This window comes from Gavia stellata, chromosome 24 (genome assembly GCF_030936135.1).
Source record: "Gavia stellata isolate bGavSte3 chromosome 24, bGavSte3.hap2, whole genome shotgun sequence".
NCBI lineage: Eukaryota > Metazoa > Chordata > Aves > Gaviiformes > Gaviidae > Gavia > Gavia stellata.
The window spans coordinates 1,198,869-1,218,264 of NC_082617.1; the positions used below are offsets into that span (position 1 = coordinate 1,198,869).

At 58.9% G+C, this 19,396-nt stretch overlaps 1 protein-coding gene across 2 annotated transcripts in view; it reads right to left on the bottom strand.

Moving 5' to 3' along the window:
- Nucleotides 1-13,466: 13,466 nt before the first annotated feature.
- The window catches only part of RABL6 (RAB, member RAS oncogene family like 6), a 61,933-nt gene continuing 56,003 nt past the window's right edge, over nucleotides 13,467-19,396 (bottom strand). For both annotated transcript variants that reach the window (XM_059828693.1, XM_059828694.1), the window contains 3 exons: nucleotides 18,055-18,226; nucleotides 16,238-16,287; nucleotides 13,467-15,612 (listed from right to left, as the gene is read on the bottom strand). In XM_059828693.1, coding sequence (XP_059684676.1) covers nucleotides 15,415-15,612; nucleotides 16,238-16,287; nucleotides 18,055-18,226 — 420 coding nt within the window. In that variant the 3' untranslated portion in view covers nucleotides 13,467-15,414. The remainder of the gene's footprint in view (nucleotides 15,613-16,237; nucleotides 16,288-18,054; nucleotides 18,227-19,396) is intronic.

Below are 19,396 nucleotides of genomic sequence, written 5' to 3' on the forward strand. Positions count from 1 at the left end.
GGCTGTGCAGTGCCCTGCCAGTGCACACCGCACTGCCCGGGCACTGCAGCACCCTGCCCGTGTGCTGCCCCCTCCCGCTGCCTGCTGCATGCCCATGGCGAGGGTGCTGCCTGCATGCTCTGCACTGAGTGCTCTGCCAGGACACTGTCTGCAGCCAGCCCCCATGCAGCCTGCCTCCGCTGCACCAAGCACACTGCCAGGGCGCTGCCCACACACTGCCCACACTGCACTGAGCACTGCCAGGGCACTGCCCCTCAGCCTGCCCCACTGCCTGCACGCTGCCAGTGCGCCATGCACTGCCAGCACGCTGCTCTCCCACAGCCTGTGAGCTGCCCTCACACTGCCTGCACACTGTACGGCACACACTGCCAGGGCACTGCCCCACGCACTGGCAGCCTGCTGTCCCCACGCTGCCTCTGCATTGCCCCAAGCTGCCCGTGGGCTGCCCCACAGCCTGCCACGCTGCACTGAGCACTGCCAGGGCACTGCCAGCTTGCTGCCTGCCCCATGCACACAGCAAGGGTGCTGCCTGCACACGCTGCACTGAGCACACTGCCAGTGCACTGCCCAGCGCACGCTGCCCGCACACTGCCTGGGCATTGCTGCACGTCCTGTCTGTACACGTCCCAACTAAGCAGACAGGCAGTGCACTAACTGCCTGCACTGCACTGGGTACGCTGCCAGCGCACTGCCTACACATGCAGTGCACTGAGCATGCTGCCACTGCACCACCGCAGAGGCAGCCCGAACACACTGCCAGCACACACTGCGCTGCACTGAGCTCCCTGCCTGCACGCAGCCTCACGGGCACTGCCAGCGCGCTGCCAACGCTCGCACTGCCCCAAGCACGCCGGTGGTGCCTGCATCTGGAAACGCAGGCAGGGCAGCATCTCGCGTGCGCTGCAACCATGGTGCTCGTGCAGACGACGCTGGAGGTACCGCCGGCGCACTGCCGCGGGTGCAGTGCATGCTGTGCCGTGGGCACTGCCAGCCCACGGCCCCGCTGCGCACAGGCCTGTGCACTCCGTGTGCATGCCGGGAGGGCGCTGACGGCTGACGCTGCCTGTGCATACGCTGCCCAGGCACTGCCCGCACGGGGAGCTGGCACCCGGGCACTGCCCACGGCGAGGGAACCCACCGCCCCCCCGGCCCCTGCCCTGTGTGTGTGGCAAATAGACGCTTCCCCCTCTGTGCCACCCCCAGGGTGCCCCCCAACACACACAGCACCCTGTGCCCCTATGGCATTGCCGCCCCATGCACATCGCACTGTCCCTCCACACAGCCCCTGGGACCCCCCAGCCCTGACCCACGCAGCCCTGTGCCCCTGCCCATGCCTCCCAGCCTGCATGCCCCCGGCACCCCCCACATCCCCCCCCCCTGCCCTGAGCCCCCCAGGCCTCCTGCACACACGGCTGCATGGCCACAGCCCCCCTGGGTGCCCCAGCACCCTCTGCTTGCCTGCACCCCTGGAGGGGCTCATCCTGCCGGGGGGAGCAGCACGCCCAGCCCCAGCCCAGGAGGGTACCCCCGGTGCTGGCACCCAGGGGAGGGGTGAGCAGCACCCCAAAGGGCAGCAAGGGACGCCCCGACCCCAGCCAGCCCCCGGGGCCCCCCAGCCCCCTTCTCTGCCAGCCAGGCCCCGGCCCCCCACCCTGGAGGGGCACCCACAAACGGGCAAGGCCGGGGGACCCCAGGGCTGGGGGGACCCCGGGGCTGGGGGGACCCCGGGGCTGGGGGGGGGGGGGGTGTGCGTGGGGCAGCCCCCGGGGAGGCGGCCGGGGGCAGCGGGGCTGTCCCGGGCGCTGCCGCCGCCGCGCCCCGCAGACCCCAGGGCGGCGGCCCCGGCCCCCCCCCCGCTGCGCACCGGCACCGGGCGGCCCCGGGCCCGCTGGGCCGCGCAGGGGGGGCTGAGCCCGCCCCGGGGCCGGTCCCGCCGGGAAGCGGGGCGAGATGGCCCGGCCCGGGCGCTGCGGCGGGACGGGATGGGACGGGGCTGGGGGGGCACGGGGGGCTGGGGGGTACGGGTTGGGGTGGCTCGGCCCTGGGGCCGGGATGGGGATGGCCCCGGGGGGGCTGGAGGGATGGGATGGGGAGGGCACAGGGGGCTGGGATGGGGCCGGGGATGGGGGGCTCGGGGCGGGGGGGGGGGGCACTGGGGGGATGGGATGGGATGCGATGGTCCGGGGGGGTGGCCGAGGGATGGCCCTGTCGGGGTCCCCCGGGAGTAGGACAGGCCCCAGCCCCTGCCCGGGCCCCCCTTACCTGCTCCACGCCCGCCGCCCCGGCGGCCCCCCCGCCGCATCCCCGCCGCCGCGCTAGGCTCGGGCTGCCGCCGCCCCGGTGGCCATGGCCCGGCCCGGCTCCGCCCGATCCGGCACGGCACGGCACGGCACGGCACGGCACGGCACGGCACGGCACGGCACGGCACGGCTCGGTCCGCCGCTCCACCGCGGCCGCCCGGCTCTGCCGCCGCTTGTTTTCCCATAAATACGGCAGGCGGAGTTACCGGCCGGGGCCGGGACCGGGAGCCACCCACCGGCGCCGCCCCCGGCCCCGGTCCCCATCACCGGTCCCCGGTCCCCGGTCCGGCTTCGCTCGGCCCCGGTCCCCATCCCCGCCCCCCGGGCAGCATCCCCCGCCCACTGCGGGACCCCCCGGGCAGGGTCTGGGGGACCCCCGGTGCCCCCGTGCCCCTCTCCCGGTGCCATCCCTCGAGGGGGGGGGGGGGGCGCACCCGGGGTGTGGGCACCCCCGGACGAGGCACCGGCGTCTCCCGGAGAGGTGCCGGGGGGTTCAGCCCCCCGTCGTGCGCCACGAGCCCACCGCCCCTGCGGGGAGTCGCGCCCCCACGGGCACCTGCCCTCGTGCCGGCAGCCCCCCGGTGCCGGCAGCCCCCCGGTGCCAGCCCCCCCCCGGGCCCGTCCCTGCCGGCACCACGTCCCGCTTGACCTTGGCACGTTACCGCGGCCCTGCCCGGCCGTGGCCAACTGGGCAGCAAAATCCCCGATAAGCTCCTCCGTGGAGTGGCCTCGTTTTCCCAGAGGCGTCAGGGCTGCCTCTGCCTGCGGCAGCCGGAGTCCCGTGGGGTGATGCTCAGCGATGCAACGGGCAACGCACCGAGACGGGCAAAGGTGGCATCCGACGGCTCTCGGCACACAACGGCCCCAACGCTGGAGCTCTGCCTCAGTTTCCCCATCTCCCACCTCCTTGAGCCAGCCTCCGCTGCCCACAGCCCCGAAGGCACCACTTGGTGCAGCCGAGGGTCCCAGCACCTGTGGGTGCCCTGGCAAGGGGCCTTGGCACTGGGGACCCGCCAGAAGCTCAAGTGGCTCTGAGCCCAGAGCTGAGGTCTGCCGCCCTCCGCGTGTCACTGACGGCGGGTGCGTACCGGGATTTGCTGGATTTCAACATCCTCCATAGCCAAGACCCTTCCCTCCCTCCGCTGTGGCACTGGGAGCATCCTTCTCTGGTCTCCTGTGTCTGCACCGGGCAGACAAGCGCTGGGGTGAGCACGGGGTCTGCAGCACGCTGCTGTTGCCGTGACTCCTGCAGGAATGCAGCCCAGGCTGATGCATTTTGCCCCAAAATGCCCCCTGTGCTCCCAGGGACGCTGTGGGCACAGCTGAGTCCACTGGGGCCAGCAGCACATATCCTACCTGGCCCCGGGCTGAGGCCCAGGAACTCATTGCACAGATGAGTGGGGTGTAACGGCGGGGCGGGGGGAGCTGGGGAGCAGGGTCAGCTCGTCCCTGCTGCACAGACAGGGTCAAGTGGCCCCCCCGGAGCCACGCTCAGCCGGGCCCCACCACCCACCCCAGCGCTTCCATTTTCCTCCCTGCAGGATGCACTGCTCGGGCTGCCAGTTCGGCCGTTCCCTCTGCACCCGGCTTCCTGCCTCCGCAGCCCCCGTGGCCCCCGGCCCCCGCCGTGCCGCTCCATCTGCTCCCCGCCTGCTGCCGGCCCCACACCAGCCAGCCCCGTGCTGGAGCTGAGCACCGGCGGAGCTCATGACATGGTCGCTGATGCACGTGGAAGCACGGGTCAGGCCAGCTCGCTGCCCAGGGGGGTGCCAGGGCTCAGCACCTCCCATGGGTGCGTCACCCAAATGATGCAGGAGCCCAAATCCTATGGGAATGCATGGAGTGGTGGCATGGAGGATGCTGCTGCCAGACGGGCACAGGATGCTCGTCCTGAGGGCATCCCCCGCCGTGCCACCCTCTGTCCCTGCAGCTGTGGCCTTGCGTGACACCTGCATGGATGGAGGTCACCCGTCCAGAGCTCTGCACTTTGGGGTGGCCGTGGGGCCTCGGCTGCCCGAGGGCAGGGGACGAGCGGGCTGGACCGTGTCCCCCAGCCCCGTGGCGAGGGGTGGTGCGACTGTCTGCTCCCCCCGCGCAGTTGCTATTTTAGGCTGGAAAGCGCTGAGGGATCCGACCGGACCATGGGCACGTCTCCACACCACCGGAGATGGCAGCGCCGTGGCTTGTGCTGAGGTCACTGGGGCTGGGCTGTGGACGCTTCGTCCTCCTCCACCTCCTCCTCCTCCTCCAGCCAGAGGCAGCCTGGGGAAGAGGAGAAGGGGAAGACCCCACAGGAGGAGGATGGAGCCGAAGGCTGCGGCCGTGTTGGCTGTTCAAGGCTTGCCGGGAGCCGGGCAGAGGGGTTCTGGCAGCAGCTGACACCTTTCCCCAAGCACCCAGCATCGGGTCAGGCTGCTGCTTTGGGCTGTGACACCCCTGGGCACCCAGGCTGGGGCACCCAGGGAGGGGGGAACAGCTCCAGCCCAGCCCCACAGGCACTGAGAAACCCCGGGGAGGCCCTCGGGTGTGGGGCAGGGGGGGGGGCTGCCCTCTGGCCTTGTGCCTGCTGCCCGCAGGGGTGACAGCCCCTCGGATGGAGGGGACCCCCTTGGCACAGCCCCCGGCAGCAGCCCCCCGTGGGCAGTGGGGCTCTGCGGGGAGGGACAGGACTGTCCCCTACCCCTGCACAGAGGACGGTGGTGTTGGGTCCTCGCCATGGCTGTGCAGGTCCAGGCTTGTCCCCGGCCGAGCTGCTGGGGGCTCCTTGTCCTGCCGGTGGGGGACACGCGAGCGGCCAGAGGGACGACATGAGCTCGTTCCTGCAGCCCTGCAAGAAAAAGGCCAGCCCGGTGCCTGTCCCCAGGCAGGAGCAGCCTCTGGCCCCGTGTCAGGGCTGCGTGGCCCACTGTCCTGCTGTGGCTCGCCATCAGGGCCACGAACAGCCAGGCTGGGCTGGTGCGGGGGCAAACCCCCTCCTCTGCCGGGGTTTCTGCCTGCTCGGTGCTGGGTCCTCCCCCAAACCCAACGGGGAGTGGAGCCAAGATGTGCGCTGCATCCCCGTGACTCAGTTCCCCACCAGCAGCGTGCTCCTGCCCCAGTCTCTGCTGGCAGCGGCTGGGGAGAAGCCCGCTGTGCCACGCAGGCCACGGTAGCCGCAAGCCATGGTAGCCGTAGCTGTTCATGCTAATCATTCACCGACTGCTGGCACGCACGGTGCTGCGGCATGCCCTGGCTCTGCCGGGAAGGATGGGGTTGGGCAGCGCAGGCTGGGGCTGACAGCATGGTGCCCCCGGTCACCCGTGTTTGCGTGTGACAGACTCAGTTCTGCCACGCCCCGGCCACGGGGGAAACTGAGGCACAGAGGAACAACGTGCCCATAGGTCACACTGGGGGTCCATAGTGATGCTGGGCACTTGGCCAGCCCCAAAGCAGGACAGACTTTGGCTTGGGGGTGACGTGGGGGCTCACATCTGTCCTACACAGCCTGTGAGGCTGGGGGGGACACGTCTCACCAGGCCTTCCCCAAGGACCAGTCCACTGGGGCCATGCAGAGGGCTGGGAACACAGGACTGGAGGATGATGCAGACAGGCAGCGCCTGTGGGCCACCCACCACCCCTGTCCTTGAAGGCCACCCGTCCTGTTGTGGCTGCAGTGGAGCTGGGTGCCTCCTCACCGCTGTCCTGCTGGTCCTTGTGCCAGGGTCACCAAGAGCCCCACTCCACACATCGCCACCAGTGCCTTCCTCTGACCAGCATGTCCCTGTGGGTGCCGGGGAGTGGGTGCCGGGGAGTGGCTGTGGGGTGAGCCGTCAGAGCCAGCCCCAGCGCCGCGTGGCAGGAAAGCGGTTTCGGGGCTGGCCGGTTTCACCAGACGCCTGCCCACCCCGAAGCCCTACTCTCTTCCCGCACGCTCATGAGATTCAGTGCCCACCTGGCTCAGGATACCGAATCTCCTGAGCGCCAGCCCCCTGTGCCCCTTGGTGCAGCTCAGAGCAGGAAGCAGCCACCCAAAGCGGGGTCCCCCCCACGCTTGCCCCGGGGGACGCTGACCCTGGTGGGGCCGGGCACGGCAGAGGCCAATCCCCAAACCTGCTGGGCAAGGGCTCTCCTGGCCCCAGCCCTCACGCCACGCTGGGACTGGGGACTCGCCAAGCCAGAGCAACGTGGCAAGGGATGGGGGAGGCTGGTGGGGACCACGTGGACGTGGGTGGTGGAGGACAGCTGTGACCGTGCCAGCACAGGGCAGTTTCGAAGCTAGCAAGAGCTTTCTGGGCATTTGCAAAATGCTGTATCACTCTGCCAGGAGCGCCAAAGCCTCACCGGGGAAGCAGGTACAGGCAGGACGAGGCAGGCAGCGAGGGAAGGCCTCCGATGGAGGAGGTTTCCCAGGACTCCCCCAGCCCCAGTCTGGCAGCGGGACCGGGGCACTGGTGTGGTGGTGTCAGGGAACTCAACACAGCCCACTCCAAGGGAGCAAAAGGAGCTCATTCCTCAGCAAAGCTCAGAAAGCAACCGGGGAAAAATAGAATCACAGAATCATTAAGGTTGGAAAAGAGCTTTAAGATCATCAAGTCCAACCATCAACCCAACCCCACCATGCCCACTAAACCACGTCCTGAAGTGCCACGTCTACACGTTTTTTGAACACCTCCAGTGATGGTGACTCCACCATCAAAAACACACCTTCAAATAATTTGAAGGACATTGAACACAAAGAAACGATGTCCACCTCTGCCACGTGTGCTGGGCTAGTGAGACGTGGTGAGATGGCGCATCTTCACCCCGATGGACGTGCCTTGTGCTGAAGCTGCAAACCTGCTTGCTCATCCCAATGGATCGGTCAGCCAGGCCGGTGCTGGTCACGCTCTGGGATCTGCTCAGCAAGACACAACAGGCTGGCAGATGCCAAGCAGCCAGCGGGACCCCAAAATGCCCAGCCTGGGGAGACGGGGACTAAGCCACCCTCCCACAGGGTGCTCTTGCAAGCCCAGGGGACAGGGCAGGCTAATCCTGCCCTGTGGGTGCTTGGGGCTGTCCGGGGCAGTGGGTGTGTGATGTGGCAGATCCCCACCAACAGCTCAGGACCTGCTGGCACCTGGCATGGAGATTCCCACGTCGGTTTTGTTGGCGAAGAGCTGGGCGGCCCCGATGGCACGGCACCGAGTCGAGAGGGAGGCGAGCAGCCCCTGCGCGGGGTGGGGAGATCAGCATGGGGACCGTCATGGGAAGTGACAGTGCGGCACAGGCAGCGCCAGCCTGTCCTTGGGGCCACCTGCGAGACAGAGCCCGGTGTCAGGGCGATTGCACCCACGGGGTGACGGCTGGGCAAGAAACAGGGCCGGGATACAACTCGAGTCGAGCGTGAGCAGCTCTGGTGAGGCAGGTGAGGAGATGGTTTCTGGGTCTCACTCGGCTTCCCAAACATAGCAGAAACACCCGCACGACCCCAGCGTGCAGGCTATAGAGGCAGGTCAGGTTTCTGTATCGAGCATTTAGAGGTGATGCAGGATCCGTGCCGTGCCACTCCTGGCCTGCGATGCTGCGGGAAGGGGAGGCAGCAGGGGCTGGCTGGGCTGGGTGGGCAGGGGGTGGCTGCCAGCCCCCAGACTCAGCGCATTGCTGGGTTACTCCCCATGGGTGCTGCAGCCACCAAAGCAGTGTTTACCAGGGAAATGGGGGTGATGGGCACCCAGCGCCTCGCCATGCCTCCAGGGGCCCTGGGGAGAGCCCATCTGGGGACCTACGTGCAACGTGGATGGCACCGAGGTGGTGTTGGGGATGCTGCGCAATGCCCCACTCCCTCCCATGCTGCTGAATTTACAGCAGGGATTAATATTTGATACCTTCCCTTCGCCCCGGGCTCATCATTCCTCGGTTGCCGTCCTCACCGTGTGGGCAGCCAAGGCAGGCGGTGCACTGCAGCCTGTTGGGGAACAGAGCATCTGCTGCGGGGCCAGCGGAGCAGCTTTGGGGTGGCCAGAGCTGGGGGCTAGCAGCCTTCACCCCCCCTTCCCCTGCCTGCGGGCAAGTGGTGAGGTGGGGAGCAACACAGGCAGGCCTGGGGGGACAGGGCAGGACAGTGGCATGGGGAAGATGTCTCCCCCCCCACCCCACTGCAGACAGCACCACTGAAAGCTACTGCGAAACCCCCCATTTCCAAGGCAACGTGGGAATCCCACAGCTGGGAAGGAGGCAGAGCTGGGATGGGATTGGATGGGATGGGATGGGATGGGATGGGATGGGATGGGATGGGATGGGATGGGATGGGATGCTCGCCCGCTGCCCTGCCAGCCTGCCTGCTCCCTTCCCCCTCGCCGCTGCCCGCGGGGCACCCTGCAGCTCCTGCCTGGGGGTGATGCTCTCATATTCCCGGAGCTGGTCTCACAGTGTGGCACCCAGGCTGGGTGCAGGGGTCTCTCCCCTCCCTCCAGCTTCTCTCCTCTTTCCCTGCATCACTTCCCTTCCCCCAGCTCTGAAACAAGGGAGAAGCCAGGCCCTGCTGCCCGCATCAGGGGCTCGGGAGGGAGCTGGAGCCTGCCCTGCAGCCCCCAACGGCTTTGGCGGCAGAAGAGGGTGAGTGTGAAGGCTGTAAAGCAGCTGCTGGCTTTAGGGTCCCTGTCTGTAAAGAGCGTCGTAAACCCCACATTCCCGTCTGCCTCCTTGGGAACGACGGGTCGGTCCCCAAAGGCCAGCAGGCAATGGGTCTTGAGCTTGAGCACAGGGCATCCATCTGCTGACCCACAGCAGTGCCAGAGGCAAGAAGACGCCCCGTTTGGGGTGCCCTCACCCCCCACGGTGCCTGTGAGGAGGGATCGCAGTGTTGCTCTGCTAGCGGGATGCAGCACCAGTGCGCGGTGGGAGCTGGACCTCGGCAGCCCAGGCAGAGCGGGCAGCACCAGCGCTGGGCAGGGCTGCCAGGCATCATCCAGCCTGCCCAAGCAATGCCACACGCCAGCATCAGTCACTCATGATCCCCCAAAGCCATCAGTCCCCCCAGTGATGTACGAACCGACCTCCTCGGTGCTGGGCTGGTGACTCCAACACCGGGCAGTGCCCGAGGCAGCGAGACCAGGGTGGGAGCCCACCACCTCGTTCTCTTACACAGAGCCGTTTCCTGCCAATGGCACAAGGAGGGGTGTTTCTCCTACCAGCTCCAGGGAAAAGCCTGCTCTTTTCCCAGCCTGCTGGCTCCTTCCCGCAGCCAGTCTGCAGACGCCAGCACGGTCTCCGTCTGCAGCTGCCACCCAGGCCAAACCTCAGGCACAGGCAGAACTCCCCCGTGCTGACATGCACTATCCTGGAGCAGGGAGAGGCATGCGGAAGAGGGGAGACCGGCATCTCTCAGGGATCCCCTGCCACTGGGAGACACAGCACCGCCCTCCTTCTCTTCCCCTCGTCTCACCTCTGCGGTGATGGGAAGCCATACCACTGCTTCCCCGCCTTGCTCCCGCCGTAAGGCAGAGCCTGCCAACAATTTGGAGATAATTAGGCGTTTCATGGGTTCACAGGCTGGCTTGCTGCTCCATGGCAGTATCCTGCATACAGCTCCAAGCAGAGCACACCTGCATACAGGTAACACCTCCTGCTTTAACCCGTAACGGTGCCCTGGTTCCCTGCAGGCTGCTCCGCGCCTGAACCTGTAGCTTTAGCTGACTACGCCACATCTCACCTGGCCAAGGTCTGCCTGAGCCTACGGGACCCACCGGGTTCAGCCACAACGGCTCTCTGAAGGTGGCAGGGGATTATTTCCCTTTGCTCAGCAACTTCTCTGCAAAGTGGTTGAAAGAGGAAGACTCACCGTGAGCTGCCCTAGGGCCAGGAACACGTGTGACATGCCTGAGATGCTGAAGGCTTGTTCTGGAGGCAAACCCACAAGTTAAAAAGGCTCAACCACTTGCCCTGGTATCTTTAAGCAGCAGACTGAGCTAACACTGGATTAATTTTATCATGCCATGATTGAGACTGTTGCTAGGTTACAGCAACCGGTCCCTAAGCCCATCCTACTGCGGGATTTCCCCAGAATCACTCATCTGCGAGCTCAGGGGCATCCCAGAAGGTCAGGCAAGCACGACGGGCTCTCCAAGAAGCAGGACCCTCGACTGCAGGGAGGCTGCAGGCAGCACACCCATCAGACATCTTGCCCCCCACCCAGCAACCTGCCTGCTCGCTGCCCTCCCTGCAGCTCTGCCTGGCCCGTCCTGCACCGCAGCCTGTCACAGCTCGGGTGTTTGTCCGGCCCTGCAACACCTCCAGGAGCCTGCGGCTGCTCGCAGGGCAGGCGTCCTCCAAGAGCACCTGCAAGTTCCCACATTCATTTTGCGTCCTGCTAAAACGCGAGTTGCAATAACCTTTTCATGTTCACTGCTGGAGGAAGTAAGCAAATTCCCACCCTGCGCCTTGGCAAGGCAGGGAAAAACTTGTTATGACCTTACAGGAGCAACAGAAATAGGGTGAAGCTGAATCCCTCAAAGGGCAGGATCGCTGCACTCCTTGCATGTGGCCCTTGTCACAAATCACGGGGAATGACGAAGACCTGGTGCACTGGTGAGCCCGCTGCTAGCTGCAAGTCCCCAGCAGGATGCAGCTGTGAAAAAGGCCAGCCCCATCACAGGGTGCAGGAGATGTATTGTAGGGAATCATTAAATACCAGCCCTGGCATGACCTCATCTGGACTGGCATGGCCACAGAAAGATGAACTCAAAGGGGAGTCGGTGCCAAGGACGGCTGCTAGCACAGCCGGGGGACAGGCTGTCCAGCAGAACAAAAGCAGAGCAGGGATATGAGCCCGGTCCGCACAGGGCTAGGAGCGGGGAGCAGCATTTAAACAACAGTGCTGGCAAAGGAACAAATAAGCATAAATTGGCCAGGAATAAATCTGGATGGCAATGATCAGACGGGTCCCGAGCCTCAAGGCAGAAGACTGATGGACAGCTTCCCGCAGGGATGCCAGAAACAGAGCTGGTTTGGGGGTGGTGGGAGCTGCAAGGACTGGTCAGTCTGTCCTTGTGCTATTTTTCTACCTGGTATTTTGACAAGGGGATGGAGGAAGACATAGGTTGGGTATCAAGAGACGTGGTCCTTCTGGCACAGGCTGTGCCACACAGGGCTGGGGTACACAGATCAGTAGCAGTGCTAAGCGGCTTGATTTCTCTTGCAGGGATGAGTTTTGTGACAGCCACTAGCACAGATTAACACAAGCAAGAGCTTTAGCAAGCAGTGACGGCCACCTGTGCTAAGAGACTTGGGCCATCAGGAGAAAGATGCTGTGAACATGCTGCCTTTGCACAGGAGGAATCCTCAGGGAGAGGATGTACAAGCACGGAGGAGTGAGCTCCAGGCCACTCGGGTGCAGGTGAGCTGGAAGGTCTCGCTAAAATTGGCTGCCAGCTGGGGAGCCACAGGGATGCCGACACAGAAGGCACGCTGTGAAACCTGTGGAGATCAAAATGTCAGTCTGCCCTCCCAGTATGACTTCACCCACGTCTTGTTGCAGCAGCTGCATCAAGTCACAAGCCAGGAGCTGCCAAGAGTGACAGGAGCTGCTAACCGTCACGTTGGATCGTCTCACTCCAGGGACGGGTACAGCAAGGAACACTCCCCAAAATAAACGCTGGGTGCACAGCTCCCATTCATGTCTCGGGTTAGCAGCACAGCCCCGGCTGTCCCAGCCGGGATACTACACGTGCTATCCACAAAGCAGACACACAGACTCCTGCAGACTAGTCTCCTCTCCTCCTGGAGGGCTGCCAGAGCAGCCTGATGCTCGAGCGAACGGAGGCTGCTTGTCAGGCAGCTCTTGCACCGCACCCCGCAGAGGCTCGGTCAGCAGCTGAGCGATCCCAGCTGGTAAGACACAGCGGGTGGGAACAGGGGACCATGGAATTACCTCTCATGACTTAGTATGAATGCTCTGGCTTCAAGCTGGCACAGTGGAAGCCAAGATGCAATCGTATCATGGCCGAGGGCCCTGCGGATCTCAACCAGCCAGTGGTGCGGAGGCAGGGGAGCGGGCAGAACGGCTTTCAGGCGTGTGCCTCCAGCAGCAGCCCCTAACGACAGGGCTCCCCTTGCTGCACTTGGGAACCAGGCCCAGCTGGCAGCTACAGATGCAGCGATAAATTTACACTTCTCCCTCCTGCTGCTCTAAACCGAGACCTTGTGCAGCATGCAGCTCTGGCCAGCGTTAACCGCAACAAATTGCAGCTCCTCAGCCTCAAGCTCTTGATTTTTTTTTTTGGATGACGGCTAAACCCAAAAGCAAATACACTGGTACCTCTAGAGATGTGCATAGGAACTATTTATATCAATGCGATCCTGCAGAAGCTTCCCCGTAATGACAGGCACGTACACATACTTTTTATATTTAGCTTATTCGGAAGACTGGGCATGGGAAAGCCCAGCTCAGACAAGGTCTATTTCTTCCTCCCCTCACTCACGCTTGCTGGCACTGGATTACACCTCATGCTGTAGCCCTAACCAGTTCAGCATTCCCTGAAAAAGGGAGAAGTCTAAGTCTAAAAAGCACCTTTTTCCTGCTATTCCTTCCCGTGCTCCCGCTTTACCCACAGGGTGGGATTTCTCTGGCCTTGCTGCCAAAGCCAAAACATGCCATGCACCCTCCTGGGGCTCCAATGTAAGTAAAGAGAGCTCCCGCATCTGCTTTTCTCTTTTAAAGGAGTATTTCGGAACACAATGACTCATCTTTGCTTGTTTTTGTCTCAGCTCCTTGTGCTGACAAGGAACATGAGCCACAGGGAGTGTAAAGGCTCCTACGGTGGTCAAATCTGGCCCATGTGAAAGACAAACCAATGCCAACATCGGTGTTTCCAGGGGACTCGGTGCCTGTACAGCCTTCTGCTAACCAAGAGCTGCGTTCGCAAGGAAGCAGAACTGAACAAAAATGCCGTCTCCCTCATGCTGTGTGAAACAACAGCTCTCTCAGGACAGACCTCAGTTTTGGGGAAAGAACTCATGGTTTTTACCTTCGACTTTTTTTTTTTTTTGTGAATGATTTTTAATTTAGCACCCCGTTCCATGAAGTGTAAGAATGCAGCAGCATGAGGAAGGGGCAAGTGGGATGCCCTTCTGTGAAACCGTCCTGGAGGGACATGCAGCTACCGAGCCCAGGCAGACATGCTTGTGGTGGAGAAGAAGATGTGCAGAGGCAGTTGTACAACAGAGCTTTATAGTCAGAATGGATTGTACCAGGTTTTTTCGATGCAAAATGGAACATGACCCAAAATCTTCACAGAACAGAAGCGCTTTCAGGAACGCAGCCAGCTGAAGCTCGAACGCCTGCCTGCCTTTTCGCAAGAGAGGCCACAAACTGGTCACTTCCCAATCCACTTCTTCCTCCCCAGACGTGCGATGTTTGAACTGTCCCATGCAATTTCCCTACAGTGTCATGTGAAATGTAGTAATGCTCAGAGAAGTAGGCAAATGCTAATGGTAAACAGACCTGAACAATATACTGCTCATGCAGCAAAAAACCCAGTTTGTTTTATAGGGAAACAAGTGCATTTTGGGGGCTGGGGGAAAGAAAAAGAAAAATGGAACGGGTAACTGCCTGCTGTTCAAGACAGCTCTGGAGTGGACAATGGCTCAAAAGAACACCTTGCTTTATAGGGATGTAGAAGGAAACCCCAGTTTGGATTTCATGGTTGTCATTTTACAACAAAAAGAGGAGAGGCAGAACAAAACCAAACCTCAAATCAACCTGCTAGCGAACAGGTAACGTAACGCACAGAACCTGGAGGGAGCTTCACCGTCTGAGCTGTGAAAGGGACACCAGAACCAAAACAGAAGCAGGTACGAAGAACTAACAAGCTCCATCAAACACAGGGGCTGCTCACTGTGACACAGGCAAGTGCGAAAGGCTGGCCTGTAGCGCCCATCCAACGGCAACCAACGCTGCTGAGCAGGCACCAATCCACAGGTTGAAGTTCAAAGCAAAAATTAAAAAGCTTCCCAAACTCATGGGATAGGAGGAGGCTCTCCACTCGGGGCAGGGAAAGGCAGCATGTTGGCTGCTGGGCGGCTCGGCCCGGTAAACACGGCTGCAGTATCGACAGAAGCTGGACCAGGAAGGACGCTGTCTGAGCGACAGTGGTTGTCCCTCTCAGTGTAGAGAGGCAGGCGGTGTTTTACAGCGTGACTGTAAAATGCCTGAGAAGCAAATGCCTTGCCATGCTAACACTTCCCTGTAGACAGTTCCGAAGTTCTGGATATCTTCATTTCCACATGAGAGTCATGTCCCTGAGAGGTACTGAAGGGCGGGGATTCTAGTATATGCAAATTCAAGGGTGGGAAATGCAGAAAAGCACTGATTTTCCTCTCTCTTTTTCAGGTTAGCTTTGCACTTTGCATTGTTTTCCCAAACTGCATAGCAGCTTACGTGTAGTGTCCGAGACACTGGGGCCACGGAAGTCAATGGGGCTTCATGAATTCCAACAGCAGCACCAGTGAGTGCTAATTAAGCTGCTGTGCAGAAAGGTCCCGTTCAAAGGACTCCAAAATCACACGCACTCTCTCTCACTCTGGCCCTACGGCTGCTGTTTTAGAGAGCTGTACCACAGCATGATCTGCTCGATTTAAAGCTCATCAACTGCTGGGTGGAGCAATGGCCAATACCACCTTTCTCATTAAAAAAATAGGAAGGATAAAAAGTTAAAGACTTGAGACAGGCGACCACGATGCGTTCATGCGGCATGTTTTGTTGCACTCCTCTTAACAAGACAGGAATTTCAGGTGTGCAGGAGTGGAATATAGCAGGGGTGGAGCAGGAAGCAGGTCCCCTTTGCCTCCCACACCCTGCCACGGCTACCCGACGGGGCAGCTCTGGAAGGAGAAAAAACGACAGCCTGGAAGCGGGCCTGGGAACCGTGCCCTGAACCTTCCCCTTACTCAAGTACATCTCAGCTGGATTTTCGTTGTGTAACGAATGCACCAGAACAGCACACACAGATGCAAAGCTTTTGTTTTGCCAGCTCTGATTTGAGAGAATGTACGGCAAACGGCCAAAGCTTTACACATCTGCACCTGTCCTGGTGTGACTTGTAAGAAAAGATGGAGACAGCCATGATAGAAGAGTCCGCTGCGCGTACATGCGGCCAGCCTACAGCTCCTCATAGTCCCCACCTCCTCGCGGCTTGCTCATGCTGGCTCCTCCTCCTCCAAGAAAAGCCTCAAGTTCATCTATTTCGTTGTTTTTCTCCTTGCTCTTCTTCTTCTTTTTCTTTTTCTCCTCTTTGCTCTCCTCCTTCTCTTTGCTCTTCTTGTGTTTGCTTTTCTTTTTCACAGACTTCTCCTCTTCCTGCAAAATGAGAAAGATTTTTATTAGTAGATCCTCTGAGCATGCCAGTAACCCAGCATATATCGCCCTGAAACCTGGCTCTGATGGGAACCTTACTTAGGGTGAAGCATCTACTACCAAGGCTGGCTTGGAGTTAATTCCAGAAGACCCTTCTGCGTGTTTGGACAGAAGAGAAGAAAGACCATCTGGTTTATATGTAGCGGTAGTCTGTCAGGCAGTTTGTGCCCGACAATACCACAGTATTGGACAGGCAGAAATGTCAGAGGCAAAGCCTCCTGCAGACTTCCCTCGCTGCCTCTGACATTAGGTCTGTCGGGGACACCCCTCTGCTGGGAAAAAGTCATGGTGCTATCAACAGACTCAGCTCAGCAGAGATGCACTGCTCTATTTAGTCCTGTATTTTACAAACTCACACACTGCCTTTTCAAAATTCAACTGTTCTAAAAGCTTGCTTTTAAGCTGCGAAGTGGTTAATGGTCTGCAGAGCCTGGCAGGCACAGATCTGGCTGTAGGATGCGAGAATGGAAGGAAGTCCACCAGGTACACAGAGTACGCTGTAGAAGGCCACCCCTCTCCTTGGCTGGTAGATAATATGGCAGATAAGCTCTGAGGAATTAAATAGTACCTCTTTGCTTTTCTTTTTCTTCTTCTTTTTCTCCTTAGAAGGTTGTTTATCTGCCCAAACAAAAAAACAACATTGTTTTTAACCAATTTAAAGCTAAGAGATGCAATTCTGCCCTGCCCCGATTTCTGAGAACCAAATGTTCCATCCTGGAGCCACGTGCAAAGGTAATCCCGACTCCCCAGGACAAACTGCACCCCTTTAGAAACCAACATAGGCCCCAGGAGCCACACCCTAACTTAACCATCTACATCTAGTTTAATTATGAGCATTATATTATCTATATTATTCTGCGTTATGAACACTGACCGGGCGTTCACTGTATCACAGCTACTAAGAAACAGAGACCAGTTTGTAGAACTGGTCCAAAGGCCAAATTGGGGACCTGATTATTATTTCCAAAAGTGAAGAAGAGCTCCTAGGAACAATTTCCCTCTGACCACTAAATATTCGAAGGCAGACGGAAATCCTACCAGGCATAGTTTGTACTTCTGTGAGTCGAGCTAGCAATGGAAGGACCATTCAGGACACGGTGTCAGCAGATGGGAGCACCCTGGCAGGCTAGCACTCACTGTTGTTCAAACTGTGTATGGAAATTATACCACCACGAGGCCAAAGCATCAGTGCTGCAGCCCTGCTCTGCAGGGGTGGCTGCTTTCACGGTATCGAATGAGTCCCAGAGTCCATCACTGTCAAATCGTTTGTCCCAGGCTATTGTGGTTGATGACTTGGCTGCTAATTAGGCTGCTGAACGTCCATTGCCTTTGTATAAAAACTCCTTGGACAGGAGAGCACCTACTTGGCTGTTTCACAGGAGGGTTTATAACTGCACCATGTTTCACGTGTGGTATTTGATTGCCAATCTTACCTACACGTTCTTTTCCTCGGTTGATCTGTAAATACAAGTCAGCCACGGAGAAGTCTAATTGCTGGTCAAGTTCCAACTGACTGACTTCCAAGACATGATTTTATATTTATTCCAGAAAGAGAAGATAGGAGGAACCCACATTGAATTATTAATGATGCTAAACTGAAGTTAAATTATTGACCCGGGCCTCTGCAGATGCACTTCTTGCTATTTCAAGCGTAATGTTCAGCAACTCAAAGCGACAAGCCGATGAAGCCATCGCAGCCTGTGACACCTTGCTTACGCTTTTGGAATAGCTATTCCAAGAGATCTCTCTCTGGTGCTGCTTACAGCTTTTTCTCCCCTTAAGTCTTTAACTTCCTATCTTTTGCGGTGACATCAGGGGCAGATCTATATGAAGTTGCTTTGCAGTAATGCCAAGACAGCAGAAATGATTTGCGCGAGTAAGATTCATTCCCTCGGGGGATGGGAAAAAAAAAAAAAGCCTGAGGAATGCTTAGGTTGTGATCAGAACCCCACCCCACCTTTCCCAAAAATAGAAGAGCAAATTGGCAGGGTATGTCAGAGCATTTTGCTCAAATTGATCCAAATTCTTGAGGGGGTGGACACTGCAATGCTGCGCACCACTTCCCTGGCATGCAAGGCTAAGCAGGAACCCTTATACAGAAGCAGCTTGTGAAAGATGTGCTCCTGCTTCCAGTTGGAACAGAAATAATACATGGCTGATGCCACGGACGAGCCAAGTTCCCCCCCTCCCCATGGGGAAAAACTTAAAAGAAAGTTATTTATGCTGTGTTAAACCGCATTAGAGACTCACACAGGGCACCACGTGAAGTTACAGGGTATTTTATTTAGAGCAAATTGGTTTGCTTACACCCTGGAACCATTCCGGAAAAAAACAGATGCCTGACAAACAAAATCAGCAAGAGTGGAAATAAGATGTGACCTTTACCTTCCTCACTGCTCTCCTTGGGACCAGTTTCTTCCAAACCCAAACCAAAGAGATCTGCGTCATTTTTCAGTTTAAAGGAGTGGACTGTTGATTTCACAGGCTGGGGTGGCTTTGCCAACGAGGTATCGTCATCAGATATTTCAGAGAGATCTTCCCGGACCGGGAATTCACCCTAGAGACAAGAAAAGGCAGACAACACAAATCTTTCAAGCAAAATCTCTAAGCGTTTTGTACACAAAGACATCAGATGTCAGCAGGTGGGGAGGAGGGAAGGAAATGGTAGCTGAACTGAGCTGTTATTGCCTGGAAATCAATGCCCTTGATCTTATAAGGTCTATTATAAGGTCTATCTATTTTTTGCCTTGGTAAAATGCCTCAGTAGCACTGGTACTGGAAAGTGTGCTCTGATAACATTCGTGCTACCAAAATCAAACTCCTGATGTAGAGGGATTAAATGAGACCTTCAACTGTGTTAGCTCAACAGCATCAGCCTCTAACTGCCCTGGAGAGGCACCTCTGTTTTGGGGAAAATCAAATCTAATAGGCTGAAAACTCACCTCCAGACCTGACAGACAAAACCTTTTTGCTGTGTAGCTCTGTGGGGTCTCACGTACCAGAGGCAACATGCAGCAGGGCCAAGGAAGCGGTCTGTGTTTGCAGAATAACTCCCTTCATTGAGTCAAAAGGGAATGTGCTCCCAGGGCAAATTTGCCCCTTCAATGTAGGCTAAAAACCAGGATGCTGCAGAGACTGGATATCACCCAAAACTCCTCTGTCTCTGCATGATGGGAATGGAAATGAAGTTTAATGATCTCCTGATACCTGCCAACTGATTCTCTTCAGAATTCGTTAACCACACTTTCTTTATATCCTCCATACTGACCAAATACAGCCTCGCTCTGCTGCTGACCTAGGCAATATCCCCCTTCTCCTTGCTAATGGTGTTTTTACTGCTTTGCCTGACTGGTAAACCTTGAAACTGTGTCAACCGTTTTTTCTGCAGGATTCTGGAATGATGCAAACACATAAACCACTCCTGAACACCAGCTAACCCAGACATCGGGAATACCCCTAAACAGCAATTGCCCAAATCACAGTTAGCAGTTTCGAGAGATTACTCTGCTGGCTGTGAGTGCGGATCACTGAAATCAGGGATATCTAGAGCCACAGCAGCAAGTTCCTACGAGCCCAGAGAAGATGCTTGTGTTTTCTCCAGCTTTAGTACACGCCAGGTGCAGTGGGGACTCCTGCTGCACCCTGTGTTTGAGCAGGCGCCTGCAGGCAGCACTGAGCAGCTGCCCACGTGTTCAGCGTCACAGAGACGTTACAGCTAACCTGGCTA